The 19,197-nt window shown below is 33.4% G+C and overlaps 1 protein-coding gene across 16 annotated transcripts in view; it reads right to left on the minus strand.

Annotated features, from left to right (window-relative positions):
* Window positions 1-433: 433 nt before the first annotated feature.
* GULP1 (GULP PTB domain containing engulfment adaptor 1) overlaps window positions 434-19,197 on the minus strand; it is a 329,862-nt gene continuing 311,098 nt past the window's right edge. For 13 of the 16 annotated variants that reach the window (XM_069577026.1, XM_069577024.1, XM_069577013.1 and 10 more), the window contains 3 exons: window positions 17,147-17,285; window positions 10,285-10,379; window positions 437-2,408 (listed from right to left, as the gene is read on the minus strand). In XM_069577026.1, the coding sequence (XP_069433127.1) occupies window positions 2,337-2,408; window positions 10,285-10,379; window positions 17,147-17,285 (306 nt within the window). In that variant the 3' untranslated portion in view covers window positions 437-2,336. Of the gene's footprint in view, window positions 2,409-10,284; window positions 10,380-17,146; window positions 17,286-19,197 lie in introns of all 16 variants that reach the window. The other 3 variants (XM_069577022.1, XM_069577021.1, XM_069577023.1) reach the window with 2 other exon arrangements.

Raw genomic sequence — 19,197 nt, forward strand, 5'->3', positions numbered from 1 at the left:
TTTAAATAGGTTTAAAACTTTACGACATTCTAATTGGCCACAACTTAAATTCTATTATCAGGTCCACCTTTATAAGACTGTCAGCCAACATACCCTTTGTATTACTAGGATAAAAAGGCTCTCCATTCTGAAAAGAGATATTTATATAATACAGTTATTATACCAGACACTTCTGGTAAAAGGAAGCAAACTCTGACCTCTCTCACCAACAAGATGAAGTCTCCTGTTTTCACAACGGAATGATGTTCGATCATAAAGCTAGAATGTGTGTGGGCTGTAAGAAATTTCTGCTTCCTTCTTTCCCTTTCTGTCTTTCTTTTGACACCAATTTACAGCCAGTAAAATCTGGCATGAGATTAGCTTCAGAATGTTTCTAAATGAATTAGAGATTAGTTAATGAGTTATAATATATACAAATATAAATTATACAATTTAATTTATTTAAAATCATTTATTCTCAGCAAAATCAAACATATCATTGAGTTTACATAGAAATACAATTTGCAACTGGATCTTCATAAAAATGCACTGGTGAAATAAAATGTTTATAATAATGACCAATTATATATACTATTTAATCATGCCGTAGCAGGATTGATTACCTTTAAAAATCGGTAAAGGAACATTTTAAATGTGCAAAGTACTCTATTGTGTTGCCATTGATAATAAATTGCCACTAAATATATACCTATTACATAAAGCTTTTTAAAGTACAATAAAAATACAAATTCTATCTGTTAAAAAAAGCCATTGATAGGGCTTCTAAACATCCTCATTATACAAATTCCAAAATACTATATGACAAACAAAATTATAAAGACTCTTCTTTATGAAACATATACTACCCTCTAATTAAAGTACAACTGAACAGATAACAGAAAACAAACAGGAAGGCTTATATAGACCATAGAATATTATGAAGATACATACAAATATAATATTGCATAAGCATATTTGATTTCTGTTCCTAGTGAAAATGTACCTTTAGCACATGAAGAAAATTTCCATGACTAAAAGAAAAGAAAAATTTTTGAGATCTACCTTCTATCTAAGCTCACATTTTCATTAATTTAATTTACTTTTCTTATAATGAGATAAACCAAATTATATATCTGACCATAAATTTTTGCTACACTCTGTATAAATTAGAGTCTGTTACATAACGGGTGAAGATGTAGAAAACATTTTTTTTTTTTTTAAAAGCTGAAGTTCACCAGCATAAGAATCAGGTGCAAGAAAATGTTATTGTTCAGGATAAAGACTAAACTGAACAGAAATTTCATTCATTTCAAAAATGAGATCCTGACTTTAACAGAAAAAACATTAAATTTGCTAAATAATATTGATAATTCATAAAGAAAAGGTGCCATAGATTTTTTAAAGTATCAGAATTAATGGGCTATCACAAAATAAACCTTGGTGAGAAAATATTTTAATCAATGGAGAAATATAAGAAGAATAGTCGTATTCAGTGAGAAAAAATTTATTTGGTAAAGTAAATATGGGTAATAGATGCTGCAACTACAGGCAGTATATAGTCCAAATCATTTTTAGGAAACATCAGATCAAATGACATTTAGATGTTTAGTAATGTAACTTATCTTGATAGGAACTAAATTTTAAGTCCTTTGTGAATAGCAAGCTTTTATTGTTCCACAATCTTTATGGATGAAATAAAATATTTAGAGTATAGCTGATAATAATAGCTAACATTATTACCTTGAACTTAATAATAACAACTCTAAACACATTTAGTTTAATTATTGAAATTTATATTTCTGTTATTTTACCTGTTAAAAATGATATGGTGGTGTTATATTCAATGTTCACATTTTCCCAATAATATGAACAACATTTGATACATAAAATGATATCTGTCTAATGAATGGTAACATGTTTATTGGTTTGAATATAGAACATATTTAGTTTGGCATTGGTATATCTCTTAGGATTCTGAAAAGTATCTTTTAGGTATGACTTTTGAGAAATTAATAATAAACTAGCAGCCTAGAGAATGAGCATAATTAGGCAGATATTTGGATAATCTGTCTTTCAATTATAAATTCTACAAACAAACTGAAAGGAACACAAAAGTATGATTTAATTTACAGTGAATTTTTAAAGCAAAATGTTACAGATCAACAGTGAATACATTAGGAAATTTTACTGAAATAATTCGCAAAAAGTTAAGAGACTCAAAAATATATTGGCACATTTATAATATCTGACATAAGTAATAATGACTGATATATATATATATATATATATATATATATATATATATATATACGTATACCAAACAATTTTAACAGATTCAGGACCTCTTGTTCTTTACATCAGCACCTGCTGTCTAAAGGGTCGAGACAAAATACTGTGCCTTCAAGAGTTAGTCCCATTTTGAACCCCTCCTGTAAAACAAAGTAAAATCATTAAAATAGGAAATGTTCATAGAAAATAAATCTGTAAATGAAAAAGACTATGAAAAAAAGTTGAAATCTTCATGCTTTGATCAAAAAGAAATAATTATATGTCAAATGTTGACTTGTCAAATTTGTATCAAGTGCTTTTATATCCATCAACATTTTAAATGTTTTAAATATACATGAGGTTAGCATCCGTAAGCTAGCTAGACAGCATATTAAAAACATATGACCAACCTGGACAGCATATTAAAAAGCAGAGACATTACTTTGCCAACAAAGGTCCGTCTAGTCAAAGCTATGGTTTTTCCAGTAGTCATCTATGATGTGAGAGCTGGATTATAAAAAAAGCTGAGCACAGAAGAATTGATACTTTTGAACTCTGGTGTTGGAGAAGACTCTTGAGAGTCTCTTGGACTGCAAGGAGATCCAACCAGTCCATCCTAAAGGAAATCAATCCTGAATATTCATTGGAAGCTGAAGCTCCAATACGTTGACCACCTGATGCTAACTGACTCCTTGGCAAAGACCCTGATGCTGGGCAAGATTGAAGGTGGGAGAAGAAGGGGATGACAGAGGATGAGATGGTTGGATGGCATCACCAACTCTATGGACATGAGTTTGAGTAGGCTCCGGGAGTTGGTGATGGACAGGGAAGCCTGGCTTGCTGCAGTCCATGGGGTCACAAAGAGTCGGACACGACTGAGCGACTGAACTGAACTGAGCATCCATAAGAGACAGAAGAAAACAGAACGATGTGGAATTAACTTTAAGACTTAAATGTTTTTTTTCAGTAAAGTCTACTTTCTGTCATTCTACTGTAGCTTAAAAAGATTCCTTAACTTTTAAAGGTCAATGTTCATTTAAGTATAAGCACAATAGCTAGATCTCAAGTTGATGACAGCTTAATAGTTTTCATCTTTCTTTCTTTCTTTAATAGTTTTCACCTTTCACTGACCAGAGCCTGGTAAAATAAACCGCATTGCATTTAGGAATTGCAATACTGTATCCTATGTAGGGGGTCCTATGGTGGCAATGGACTGCAGACCACTTTGCCATGGAAAGAGCTTCCTCTACAGCTTCCCTGGTGACTCAGTGGTAAAGAACCTACCTGCCAATGCAGGAGATGCTGCTTCAATCTCTGCATTGGGAATATTCCCTGTGTTGCAGGGAAGAAGCCAATTCTGACTCCATGTTGGAAACTGTTTCTTTGACTTGCTTTCATTATTATAATTATACTAAATGGCTTGCCTGGAGGACCATGCCCCTCTGCTTGATGGTAAACAAAAGTGCCTTTGTTTAGCTTATGGAGAGACACTTTGTTCCTGCCCACCTGTGAATAGAAGAGATTAACACACCCCTTCTGAAGGCTGGGCATTCCCCTGGAGATGTTTTGCAAGACTGAAGACCCTTTCACTTTACTTCCCACCCCATCTCCCTCTTTATTCTGCCTTTTGATGTTAACTCCTCATTGATTCTTTTTCTCTGATCTATAAAGGAACCTGGCATCCAGACCCCAAGAAGATGGTTATTTGGAGGCGCTAGCCTTCCATGTTCTCAGTCTGCCAGCTCCCTGATTAAAGTCTCTTCCTTGCCTCAACACCTTGTCTCTTGGATTCATTGGCCTATTGTATGACAAGCAGAGCAAGCTTGGACCTGTTAACACCTGGAGAAGGAAACGGCAACTCACTCCAGTATTCTTGCCTGGGAAATACCATGGACAGAGGAGTCTGGCAAGACAAAATCCTTGTCTCAAAATCTCAAAAGAGCCAGACATGATTGAGCTACCAAACAACTAGGTTTGCAGTTGCTTGCATTTGCAAATTATTTGAATCCCACTCACCCCAGCATGTTTTAGCATCTTCCCTGGTGGCTCAGATGGTAAAGAATCTGCCTGCAATGTGGGAGACTAGGGTTTGATTCCTGGGTGAGGATGATCCCCTGGAGAAGGAAACAGCAACCCATTCCAGTATTCTTGTCTGGGAAATCCAATGGACAGAGGAGTCTCGTGGTCTACAGTCCATGGGGTCGCAAAGAGTTGGACATGACTGAGAGGCTAACACTTTTTCATAGCATGTTTTAAATGCTTCTGGAAGTTAAACTGCCTTTAATTTATTAATAGCAAGGACCCAATTGTTGTGAAAAAATTTTTTTTCAAAGAGTTTTAGTAAAGATTCAGTGGCAAAGGATTTTGTCCTTCTCAAAGCTCTCTTCTTTTCTGCACAAAGTAATTGAATGATGGACCATCTCTGACCTTACTATCTCTCCCATACCCATCCTTGCCCATAAAATGAAATGTAGACAGCAGTCTGTTCCTGAGGAACAGAAACCAATACAGTATTGTAAAGCAAAATAAAGTAAAAGTAAAAATTTTTTAAATTAAAAAAAAAGAGAAAGAAAATCTCTCTCAAAGAGAAGGCTTCTCTGTCCTCCGTTCTGCTTTGTCTTTCATTTAATTAGATGGCAGCCAAACACATATTCATTTGCATTTCCTCAAATGAATTTGAGGAATTTGCTGCTGCTGCTGCTAAGTCGCTTCAGTCGTGTCCGACCCTGTGCGACCCATAGATGGCAGCCCACCAGGCTCCCCCGTCCCTGGGATTCTCCAGGCAAGAACACTGGAGTGGGTTGCCATTTCCTTCTCCAACGCATGAAAGTGAAAAGTGAAAGTGAAGTCACTCAGTCGTGTCCGACTCTTAGCGACCCCATGGACTGCGGCCCACCAGGCTCCTTCGTCCATGGGATTTTCTAGGCAAGAGTACTGGAGTGGATTGCCATTGCCTTCTTCGTGAGGAATTTGAGTTACCTTCAAATAGAATTGGTGTCTAATGTACTTTTATTATAAGTTCAATGCAAACAGTATCATATAGAGGAAGAGAATCATTACAAAATGCAAGCCACTCCTTTTTCGCTATTACTGTTTTGAGAATGCTCTTCATTATGTCTACAGCAAAAAGTCCACAGGGCAATATCATCACTTCAGTGGTTTTTCAAAACTATTTCTCATTATTTGAGACACAAATTCTATTTAGTTAAGTAAAAGTCAGAGTACTTACCATTTATTTAAAAGCCTATTCTTGTCACAAGCAGAAATATTTTGCCACCTATATGCATATTGTCTAAACAGGTGCCAAATAGAAAAGTCAATACTTTAAACTGAAAATACTGTAAATAAACTTCTTTTAAAATATTTTATTTGGATATATGAGGATCTATGTACCATATCATCTTCTGGAATATTATTAGATAGATAGACAAGTACTGTGGGTACTGTGGGTACAAATCTTTTGCAAAGATTTGATATCATTGTTTTTAAAATGTTATCAGTTCATTCTGAAATTAAACCACTATCTCTTTAATTACCCTGAAAATATAATTTATCAATGTGCTATTACTATAGGAAAAGCAGAATAGTAATTAAAGTAAGATAGGAGCTGATCATTATTTCAACAGCAGCAAAAAATATTTATATATTAATTATAAGAATGTCTCTAAGTTTTTTTTTTAAATTATTTGTGCTCCAAATTGTATTATGTTTATTTATTTATTTGGTCTATTAAGGTGTTTTTTTTTCTTTTTGCTTTTTATTTATTTTTTCCTCCAAGTTATTATAAGGATCCTTTTGGATTCCTTTTAGATTAACTTAATTATCTCTTTTGACAGACGCATTGTCACATGGCTTCTTGGTTTTCTTTCCTCCTAAAATAAAATTTCCCACACATTTTCTGACTCTTCCTCTCTAGGTTTCATTTAGAAAATCATGATTTAACAAATTCTCAGTCCTTCTAAAGTTTCATATACTCTTGAATTTTAAACCTCTGAATGAAAATGAGGCTTAGTTAACTTATGTAGGGATGGAATGGAGACTATAATTAACATCACACAAAATAATGATTTTATTATTAATATATTATTAATAATATTTGTTATATAAAATGTTTTCCCCAATTGTATTTTCTTACTTTGAAATAGAAAAGTATATCAAGGAAGATAAAAACCACTCATATATAACAATTAACATGTTGAAGTATGTCCTTTGAATCTCCCTTTCCTCTAACTATAAATTTAAAAAATAATTTAATAATATAATATACTATATAGTATATATAACATTTATTTGATGTATTACATACATTATATATAAATTTGTGTATTCTATTTTTTAATCTTAGCAGAACAAATTTCTTTGAGTCCATGTAAAACTAATTTGATGATTTTATGATGTTTTATTAATTTTAATATGATTTGTTTCCTTAATTTATAATTTTAAATAAGGTTGACTGGATGTTTCTATACATAGAGAGTTTCCATATTCATAGTTATTTTCTCTTCAGGATAGATTGCCTTAAAGTTTTTGATACCACATAGAAATACACGTATTAGCAACAAATTACTGCCTGAGGGATGCTATGCACTGATCTTGACCCAGCAATGATTTAGAATGCTTGTTTCATCACAGTTTCATTTGCACTCATATTAGTAAAAAATGAAATGCCTAATTTGATGAATAAAAGTAGCATTTACGGCTGTTAATTTGTATGTTTTCTTTGATTAGATTTAACATGTCTACAAGTATGTAGCCATTTGTGGTCCTTTTTGAGCAACTGCCTTTTTATCTGTTGATTATTTAGTTTCCTTTTCATTTGTCTACTTATTTTAACTATATATACACAATATGGTTATACTTTTTAAAACAGAATTAAAAGAAGTATAGAAGTTTTTCTATAGGAGACTGCATGTACATATTTTCCTTATAAAAATTTCATTGTAATTCAAAAGTCTGATAAGTATGTAATTGTATTTCAAATATTTTAAACTACCCAAGGTTTCCAAAATTTATCTGAATATTTGTTGTATATTTCAGATATACACTGATCTTCCAAATTATTAAACAGTTGAATTAACATCACTTAATGCAAAATTCACTCATCTTTCATTGACTTACCATGGTTCTTTTTTAACATGTTAAATTATTATAATGAATAAGGTACACTTCTGGAATATCAATACTATTACACTAATTTGCCTGCCAGTGACATGTAATGAGAAATGTAAATTATGTCAAATCAGATAGCCACATAATTGATTTCAAATAAATATCTAATTTTCTAACAATTTATAAAAAATATGGCTTAATAGTTCTGCTTAAATGCTTGCACTCATGAGATGTTTTTTCAATTTCCTCTGTAAATAAAACAGCAAAATCCAAAATTTCAGTAAGCTTAACTCAATATAATTTATATGCGTGCATGCTAAGTCTCTTCAGTTGTGCTGACTCTTTGTGACGCTATGGACTGTGAACTGCTAGGCTCCTCTGTCCATGGGATTCTCCAAGTGGTTGTCAGGCCCTTCTCTGGGGAACCTTCCTGACCCAGGGATCGAACCTGAAGCCCAGTATGTCTCCTGGCATTGCAGGAGGATTGTTTACCATTAGCGCCTATACTGTATTAAGTTTTTACATTTTATGCAAAGATAAAAATAGTAACTAAATGTGTGCATTCAATTAATCAGGCTAACAAGATTAATAATGAAAGCTGTCATAGATTTTAGATAAAATATGATTTCACTTTAGTTAAACTTGCAAATAAATCATGGATTAAAAGAAACAGACAAACAATGAGATGGACAATGCAATAGTGACTTATTCATTGAAAAAAAACTTCAAAATATGAGTATAAACCTCTTTAAACACAACTAATAATCAGACATATCCATGTAAACTGCTATTTGAATATTTATTAAATAAAACATGCAAATATTAAGGTTTAACTTCAAGAAGCCATAACTTGTTTAAAATATGAAAATGATATACCAACCATCTCTGGCGCTACCAAGCATGAAAGCAGAAAAGAATGAAAAAGACATTAAGAAATAACAAAAACAAAAGCAAAAATACCACAGTGTAACATTATTTATCTAACACATGTTAAATCATTTCAATTCAGTGTTTCTCAAATTAGGTTTCTACAAAAATCTGGAGATATAGGCTTATCTTCAAAACTCTATAGAAAATGTTTGTTGCGTGAAAATCTAAAAAAACATTAGTAGTAATTCTTTGTGGTTTTTATAACCTTTGAGAGCAAATACTACCATATCAGTGTCCATGGTTTTGTCTGTTCCTACAAAAACATCGGCGCCGGGGCAGAATAAGCATAATTGATAAAATTAATGAAAAGGTAAACAAATTATTTTCATATGAAAGAAATAAAGTACAATCACTAAATAATTATGCACTATTTGCAAGAAGTCTCTTAGTATTTGAACTATAGAAAAGATGTGCAAAAACTGTGTCATCAAATAAGATACATGCTGATATCAACAGAAGTTTGATGTTGGTGGTTTTAGCTTCAGCCGAGTAAAATAATCCATGCTCTTATATTAAAGTTTGTAATTAGAATTTTATTAGGTGCTATAATTTTGCTTTTAATTGATACGTTTTGAATTAACAGTTATATAAGATCTATAAGGATAAAATGCTTTTCAACTTTTTGTAAGTATTTATGAAATGTTATAATAAAAGTTTAAGTCAGTAGTAAGGATTTAAAATATTTTTTTATGCAAAAGGGAATTATAAATCATTCAACTTGAGAAATTTTTATTTTAACATATTCTTAAAAAATCTCAAGATATGTTAAACAATCCAACTTTTAAGATAGAGAGGTATTATTACATCTGGAATAATAAGGAAAATCACATAATACTTAAAAAACCATTTCATACCTTCAGCCCAAAATCAGTGAAAGGATATTTATGATCTTTCTAAGAAGTAGAGTTTTTTTCAGTGTTAGAAGATCATAATCCCCCCCCTTAATTTTTTTTCCAGGAAATAAAGCATAGAAGAGGGAGTATATTGTCCAGGCCGAAGAAGTAAATTTATCACATCTTCTCTTTATCACATCTTTTCAGTCAGCTTCATATAAGCTGATTGACATAATGAGCTGATCTCTGACAGCAATCGACCACATATATATTGTCTTTTTGGTGAAAAATAGGATATAAAACTTCATCAAGATATAAAAGGAAATATAAAGAGAAGAGCTTATTATAGTGCTTATAGTGCTAATTATTAATCATGGCCCACTACATAAAATATCTTCAAACTTTCAGAACAATTCAGAATTGAAAAATAAAAGGGAAAGAAAGAAATGAAAATGCAACTGGACTACATTCCTCAACAAGTGGTCATTTGGTGTCCGCTGCTTCAGTAAGAGCCCAGAAGAGCCCACAATACTTCATTCTTTTTCTACATCTCCAGACCCCCCTTCTTTGGAATTCTTGGTTTTAGCTATCAGCTTTAATCTTTTTTAATTAATTGTGGCACATGGTTTATAACATTATATAAATTTTGTGTGTGCAACATTATATTTCAACTTCTGTATACAATAGAGTGTGGCCAAAAGTTTAGTTTCCATCCATACCCATAGAGTTGACCTCTTTTACAATGATTCCTTTAAAAGACTGATTTCACTCTTACAAAGCTTTTCCTTCATTCACCCATTCACAATTTTGAAATTCATAATTGTTTTAAAAGACTGAGATCAAATCTTATAAATCTAATGCAATGACCTTTTAATTTTTGGATTTTGAATAATGAACTCATGAAGAATTCATGCAATTTTGTATCAAAAATATGCACCACCTTATTGATACTGTAAATTGCACCATTAAGAACAAAACACAACAAAACTTTATCTTTAGCCTCTGAGTATTTTTAGAGCTAAATGTATATTGTTATTTTAAAGCAATTATTTTAAGTAAGTTGACAATAGTTCAAGGGAAAGGTAACAACTATAGTATATAACATTATCTAGGAACCAAAGAAAAAAGAAAAAAAGATTATGGGCCAATCTGTTAAAATAATCACCTGCATCTCATCTAGTTTTGATTGAATGTCTGGCGGGAAATCCCCTGCTCCACAGTTAAATGGGTCAAAAGGTTCTGCTCCAAACAGGTCCCGTTCTAAAAAGAAGAAAATGATATAGTAAATGAAATGATAAGGAATGAGTTGAAGTAAGTTCAGTTCAGTCATGTCCAGCTGTTTGTGACCCCATGGACTGCGGCCTGCCAGGCTCCTCTGTTTATGGAGTTCTCCAGGCAAGAATATTGGAGTGGGTTGCATCACCCTCTTCCATGGGATCTTCCCAGCACAGGGATCAAACCCAGGTCTCCCCCATTGCAGGCATATTCTTTACCAGCTGATCCACCAGGGAAGCTGCATAACCAAATGAGCCTCTATCCACAGTAAAGACCAAAAGGAAGCAAAAATCCATTTTTATGATGATTTTAAAACCATTTGGTGGCAAAGGACTAATATTCAGAGAGGTTTTTAAGCCTTTAAGTGAGAAATAGCAAAATCACCAAATGTTTGATAATTAGTATATTTCATATATCTACATTTTACTGAAGAAATTTATTTTATTTTACATTTTTATTCATTTTAAAGCAATTTAAATGTACTGAAATTAATGTATTATTCACTGAAACTTCCCTATTCCGTTTATTGATGACCCTGAAACACAATAGTGACACAATATGTAGGACCTGGTAGATTAGTAAGTAGCTTAAATCATAGTTCATGGACTTTAATCTCACCCTTTAGTCAGAAAAAAAAAATTAAGGAATAATATCTTGTGTAGCATGAAATCATATCACCTTCCTAGGTAACCACAATGAGACAATTTCTTTAAAAATGTCTCCTATCCCTCACATAAATTTTTTTTTTTTTTAAATTGCAGTAATGGGGACTTTCTGGCTGTCCAGTTGTTAAGACTCCGTGTTTCCAACGAAGGGGGAACGGGTTCAATTCCTGGTAGAGTAACTAAGATCCCACATGCCACATGGCCAAAAAAAAAAAAAAAAACCCAAAACACAACAGTAATAGAATATCAAAAAGATCCCTGTGCATATATTTTAAAGTATGCGTTGCAATGCATACTTTAAAATATATAGACAGGGAGCTTTTATATATTCTATGGCTTATTATATGACAAAGTTTTTAAAGAAATTTCTTTACTCTGAATACATTCAAAGCCAGTCTTAAATGACAAAAAATTAAACTGTCCATAGGCAATAAAATTTATAATGTAGCAAGATTTTCACATTTCAGTTCAGTTGCCCAGTTGTGTCTGACTCTTTGTGACTCCATTGACTGCAGTATGCCAGGCTTCCCTGTCCATCACCAACCCCTGGAGCTTACCCAAACTCAGGTCCATCAAGTCAGTGACACCATCCAACCATCTCATCCTCTGTCGTCCCCTTCTCCTCCTGCCTTCAATCCTTCCCAGCATCAGGGTTTTTTCTAAAGAATGACTTCTTTGTATCAGGTGTCCAAAGTATTGGAGCTTCAGCTTCAGCATCAGTCCTTCCAATAAATATTCAGGACTGATTTCCTTCAGGATTGACTGGTTTGATCTCCGTGCAGTCCAAGGGACTCTCAAGAGTCTTCTCCAACACCACAGTTCAAAAGCATCAGTTCTTTGGCACTCAGCTTTCTTTATGGTCCAACTGTCACATCCATGCATGACTACTGGAAAAACCACAGCCTTGACTAGATGGACCTTTGTTGGCAAAGTAATGTCTCTGCTTTTGAATATGCTGTCTAGGTTTCTCATAGCTTTTCTTCCAAGGAGCAAGCATCTTTTAATTTTATGGCTACAGTTACTATTTGCATTGATTTTGGAACCCAAGAAAATAATTTTGTCACTGTTTCAATTGTTTGCCCATCTATTTGCCATATGCCATGATCTTCATCTTTCGAATGTTGAGTTTTAACCCAGCTTTTTAAACTTTCCTCTTTCACTTTCACCAACAAGCTCTTTAGTTCCTCTTCACTTTGTGCCATAAGGGTGGTGTCACCTGCATATCTGAGGTTATGGATATTTCTCCTAGCAATCTTGATTTCAAATTGTGCTTTATCCATTCCAGCATTTCTCATGAATAAAATTTAAATACGCAAGGTGACAATATGCAGCCTTGACACACTCCTTTCCCAATTTGGAACCAGTCCATTGTTTCATGTCTGGTTCTAACTATTGCTTCTTGACCTGCATACAGATTTCTCAGGAGGCAGGTAAGGTGGTCTGTTATTCTCATTTATTTAAGAATTTTCCAGTTTGTTGTGATCCACATAGTCAAAGGCTTTAGCATAGTCAGTAAAGCAGAAGTAGATGTATTTCTGGAATTTTCTCACTTTTTCTATGATCCAATGGATGTTGGAAATTTTACCTCTGGTTCCTCTGCCATTTCTAAATCCAGCTTAAACATCTGGAAGTTCACAGTTCACATATTAATTAAGCCTCGCTTGGAGAATTTTAAGCATTACTTTACTAGCATGTGAGATGAGTGCTTTTGTGCACTAGTTTGAACATTTTTTGGCATTTTCCAAAAAATTGGAATGAAAACTGGCCTTTTCCAGTCCTGTGCCCATTTCTAAGTTCTCCAAATTTGCTGCATGTTGAGTGCAGCACTTGCACAGCATCATCTTTTAGCATTTGAAATAGCTCGGCTGGAATTCCATCACCTCCACTAGCTTCGTTGGTAGTGATGCTTCCTAAGGCCCAGTTGACTTCACACTGCAGGATGTCTGGCTCTAGGTGAGTGATCACACCATCATGGTTAGCTGGGTCATTAATATCTTTTTTGTACAGTTCTTCTGTGTATTCTTGCCACCTCTTCTTAATATCTTCTGCTTCTGTTAGGTCCATACCATTTCGGTCCTTTATTGAGCCCATCTTTGCATGAAATGTTCCCTTGGTATCTCTAATTTTCATAAAATCTTTCCCATTCTATTATTTTCCTCTATTTCTTTGCACTGATCACTGAGGAAGGCTTTCTTATTTCTCCCTGCTATTCTTTGGAACCCTGCATTCAGATGGATATATCTTTCCTTTCTCTTTTGGTCATTGTAGAGAGTTTCTACAAAATGCGGTCCACTGGAGAAGGGAATGGGAAACCACTTCACTTTTTAGGAAACCATCTTTTCTAAATTAAATGCTTTGTAAGAAGTAATATTTATCTACTTGAGTTCTATTAATAACATATTCTCAACAATTCCATGACTCCCATTATGAAAGATTGTTACATACCTCATTGCAAATGTTTTTTTTTTCTTTTTTTAGATTCATGTATTAAATAAGTTAAGAAAAGTAAAGTGCTTAGAAGTTTCTGGTGTTGGTAAGTACTACATAAATAAGGACATACAATTTATATCCAAATAAAGTCACTTTTAAGAATGAAAGGAATGTTACCAATAGTTTCATCAGGATGAAAGGTATAAGTCAGGGCAGTTCTAAATGAATGGGATTTACTTTTACCTTAGGTGTAACAGATGGGTGTTATTATTATTGTTGCTATTTATTTTCCTCAGTCTGATGTTTCTTATAGGCAATAAATCAGAGCTTGGAGAAACTTTTCTTTGGAAGAGTATCTTGGATACACATTAACAGGATACACATTAAGCAATGCTTTATACATGGTAGAAAGAAATGAATTAGTAAAGAGAAAGGTCTGTCAGGAGAGACAAAGATTCTCATTACACAGGTCTTCTGAAGTTGGGACTCAAAACCATCAGAGATTTCAGATGGGCTTAAGGGATTCTTTTAACATTTCTAAAGTACAATGAAAATTTGTATGAGCGGGCATGTTGTGCTTTTAGGTGAAAGAGATTTAACATTAAATTTATCATATTCTTTGGGGTCCATAAACCCCCAAGTTAAGAAACTACTAATGTAAATATCAAATATACATTAGCATTCTTGAGAAAATTCCCCAAATGATTCTAATGTTCAGTGAGTCTTGAAAATGCTTGGGTAAAGGGTATATGAAACTAATCAAAGGGAGACAAGGTACTTGAAATGGGAAACAGCAGACTGTGAACATCTTGAAGGCAGGGATCATGCGTTTATTCATTTCTGTGTGAACATAATGCTAAATTAATATTTTTGAATGAATGGTTGAATAAATGAATAAATACAATTAAAAATAAAATATCAACTATATTAATATCATGCAAATTAATAAACAGAGCTCTTTGGCATATTTTGGCCAACTCAGATAGATCTAAAACCCATAAAAAATTATGTAAGTCCAATTTTCAATTTAAAAAGATCTAGTATATAATTCTCCAGTACTCTGGCCTGGACGGTCCCATGGATGGAGGAGCCTGGTGGGCTGCAGTCCATGGGGTCGCTGGGGGTCGGACACGACTGAGCGACTTCACTTTCACTTTTCACTTTCATGCATTGGAGAAGGAAATGGCAACCCACTCCAGTGTTCTTGCCTGGAGAATCCCAGGGACGGGGGAGCCTGGTGGGCTACTGTCTATGGGGTCGCACAGGGTCGGACACGACTGAGGCGACTTAGCAGCGGTATATAATTAATAACATGAAGATTATTTAATCTAATTGCAAGAGCAAAAGGACAAAAATAGGTGATATTTCATTTGGTTATTCTTTCCTTTATCAACTAAACATTTATTGGACACAGTATGTGCCATACATTTTGCTAGGCAGTGGATTAAAGCAGTGAGGAAAGGACTTTCCAGTCAAGTGCCTTCCCTCATATAATTTATAACCAATTAGGAAATATGATTTGAAACAAATTAAAGCCTCATATGTATTCAAAGATCAAAAATATGCTCTGGAGAACTACTAGAGTTCTCAGGCAGTAAGGAGAAAAACTAAAGAAGTGTCTTGTAGGTTTTGGCTTTTATATATTTAGAACATAAAGAAAAGTAAATGAATGAATACATTTAAGATTTCATTTAAAGAAAAATTTGTAATACTAAAATCCCATTGGATTAGAGTTTTAGACAATTTTACAATTAAAATTGAGTTGAACAATCTGTCCTTAAATTGTTAGTATAGATAAAAAGACGATAGATAGTTGATAGAAATGATACAGTAGTAATCAAAATTCCATATCTATCTATTATCTATTTAGTCTATCTATTGATATTTCATTCATTAAACTCCGACATCAACATAGGTAGACATTAAAATATATAGCAGGATGTGATGTCAATTTCTCATTAATAAGTTCCTTAAAACAATTTAACTATCTCTACCTAGACTTTCCAAAGATGTTTCAAACTCACAAATGTCTAAAAGAGAACTCCTTCACTTTCTCCCTCTCTACCTCAATTTTTCTCATTAACAACATTTGGTCTAAAATCCTTAATTGTAATTGATTTTGAACTCTCACTCATCATCCTGATGGATAACTTCAATTACCATTCCTTCTGAATGTCTTAAAATCTATCCACGCTTCTCAATTTATATTCTATTCGGTTTTAAGTTGTCCATTGTAGATACACAGCTAACTTATATTTCAAAATCTACTGTGCATGATAAACAAATACATATTGAATTAAATAAATGAATGAGTAACAGTGACGAAATCAGAGGAGGTGAAACACAGTGGTAAAGAAGAGATCTGCCTGCAGTGCAGGAGACCAGGGTTTAGTCCACAGGTCGGGAAGATCCCCCGGAGCAGGGACACACTCCAGTATTCTTGCCTGGAGAATTCCATGGACAGAGGAGCACGGCAGGCTACAGTCCATGGGGTCGCAAAGAGGTGGACGTGACTGAGCAACTAACAGTTTCATCCCTCTCAACATTTTCACAAAGAGATGTGGGATACTCACGAGGACAAGAAATACCCCATTTTGGCAAGATTTTCTATCATGACATATATATTATGGATTATTTCTTTGCAAAAATATTTTGCATCAACACAAAATATATTCAGAGGAATTTAAATATGCTATATTTTAACTCACATATTGAAATATTTTTGTACATTGACCTAATATTATTACTTTGCATTTATAAATTAGCACTCAGAAATTTACTGAATGCCTAAAATGTGCAATGCAGTTTGTTAAGTTCCACAGGGGAGATAAACTATAGGCTCTGAAATACTTCACAGCTTTAAGGTAAAACTTCAGAGGTACATTGAAAATGTCTTAAATGTGAACCAGAGAGGAAGCAGTAAAGCATAATATGTGAAACTCTTTTCTTCAGTGACCCTTTGGATTTGCTGACTGATCAGGACCATTGGAAACCGTTCTTTGACTTTCTGTGAGAGGGCACAGATCAAAATATAGTCAAGACGCTGATGATTAGCATTTGCCAGATGCTTTCTAATTCAACAGAAAAAGACTTACATATAGAAAGATATATGGAAAGTAAATCAGAAAAGCAATGTATTTATTACAGCTTTTTAAATATCAAATAGCGAACACTTACATAGAGTTAGTTATAAAGAAATCATGAAATTCATAGATTCATATATATATGAAATTCACAGATTCATGTGTTTCTTAAGACTACCCCCATACCCTATGATAAAAATTAAAACTGATCTCTATATATATGTCACCAGGGTTGTTTGTAATTGTTTAAAACATATTAAAAATATAACCTCAAACACAATAAAAACATAATTAAGTACCTTGTATTATGATGTAACTAATCTTATACAAAAATACCATTTTCCATGAAATAGTTTTAAATGCAAATAGTGATGTCTTTAGTAGTATTCTCTGAATTATAAAGTAAAATACATAATTCACTGAACTTGGTACATATATATATAAACAAAAATTCTTTGGTTATTAAAATTTCTAGTGAACTTGTTAAGATATATGATTTCACATAAAGAGTTAATTAAACATTTAAAATGTACACAAATGTAGCAAAGAATATTGGTTTGTTTAGAAAGCTTACTAATCTCGTTAGATCGACTAGGTACTGGAGGTGGCTGCATGCCATTGTGAGTAGGTATTGAAGACTGGTGTGATACTGGAGAAAATGGAATCATATCAAAGATGTCAGTAGAGGGTGACTTAGCTGTCACACTGCCTGCCTGCAATGAAGAGAACATGAGTTAAGGTAGTAGTCCATGTAGACACATTATAATGAAAAATATTTCACATACATATAAAAGACATGTAAACCCAACACATGTGGTTGAGTCATATGAACTTGCCATTCTGTAGATCAAAAATGGTTAAGTAGGCAATTTCATACGAATGAACCACACATGCCAAATGCTCATTGGCAAGAAAATCTCTATAAAAATGTTATCAAAGATGATGGCAAAAATGGTAACACTATTCTAGAGAGATATATCTTTTATTTTGGATTTTTTATATATCTAGAAATAATTGCCATTTATATGAAAGAATTAAAAACATGTTACAAACTATTTCTATAAAACCTTTATATCAGTAATGTATTTTGCATAAGATTATAAGATTTAGACAGAAATAACTGAACTTAAGTGATGCATCTTAAATATAACCATTCAAAAGCAATGATAATGATTTAAAAAAAAATTCAAGGAGTCTATTTTAAATTGTATTTATAACTCTACTGACTGTCAACTATTATATTCATTGTAGTGACATTTATTCTTAGAATAGGTTTTCATCGAGTGTTCTACAATAAATAGGTACCTTGTAAAATAAATTATGATAGTCACTAAGTATACCACCAAAATGATTAAGTTATCTGGGCCAATCTGGGCTTGGATGTAATGTCAGAATGAAACAATCATCACTTTACATAATATGTAATTTTACATATAAAAGTATCTACAGGGAAGAAATTATATATATATATATATATATATATATATATATAATATATCATCTATAAACCAAAGAGAATTTTCATTTTGGAAAGAAATAGTGAGGGGAAATTAACTTTTCCTATAAGAACATGAACATTGCTTAGAACTGCTTAGAGTGGTACACATTAAAATTTGTGTTTCCAGAATATATGTTTTTGATTTATAGGTGATGTAGGTAATGAAAAATAAGGCTGATTGTGTGTAAAAAGTAACTGATTATTATTACATTTTTTCATGCAGGAGAATAAAATAGCTGACATCTCCCTTTCTTTAGCAACTTACTTTCCCTTTATAGTTTATCAGTCACGAACACTATACAAAGACTTGGAGGAAACTTTACCCCTCAGCTCCTTCCTCCTACTCAGGAATGTTCTATTCAGCCTCTCCTTCCATTTCCCCTGGCATCCGTCTCTCTCTTTTCAGGATTTAAAGATACTCAGATCTTGACTTTGTTAAAACAAACCAACCAAAAAGCTCTTTACTCAGTGCTTCTTTACTCCTCTAGACTCTCATTTCTCTTTCTCTTCCCTATTGAAGCTGAACTCTTTGAAGCAGGTATTACATTTCTTGCCTGTTTACTTCATCCAGTCCTCAATTAAGATCATTCTAGACTGTTCTTTTTTTTCTTTGATCCCACTCCATGGCATGTGGACCTTAGTTCCCCAAACAAGGATGGAACCCAAGCCCCTTGAACATGGAGTCTTAACCACTGGACTAGCAGAGAAGCCTCTAGACTGCTCGTTTTGTTGGACTGTACTTAAACAGCTTTGCCAGTATCACCAATGGCCTAACTTCCCAATTACCATATTCAATGAATCTTTTTTTATTCCTTTTACAATCTGTATTGGCGTATAGATGATCTACAATATTGTGCTAACTTCAGGTGTACAGCAAGCTGAATCATTTATACTTATACATATATCCACTGTTTTGTAGATTTTTTTTCTGATGAATCCTTGAACGTACTTGTCCTACTTCATCTTTTTGTGGATTTGGACCACCACTCCCTACTAGAAGGGCTTTCCTTGTAGCTCAGCTGGTAAAGAATCTGCCTGCAATGCAGAAGACCTGGGTTCCATCCCCTAGGTTGGGAAGATCCCCTGGAGAAGGGAAAGGCTGCTGCTGCTAAGTCACTTCAGTTGTG

This window comes from Ovis canadensis, chromosome 2 (assembly GCF_042477335.2).
Source record: "Ovis canadensis isolate MfBH-ARS-UI-01 breed Bighorn chromosome 2, ARS-UI_OviCan_v2, whole genome shotgun sequence".
Classification (NCBI taxonomy): Eukaryota; Metazoa; Chordata; class Mammalia; order Artiodactyla; family Bovidae; genus Ovis; species Ovis canadensis.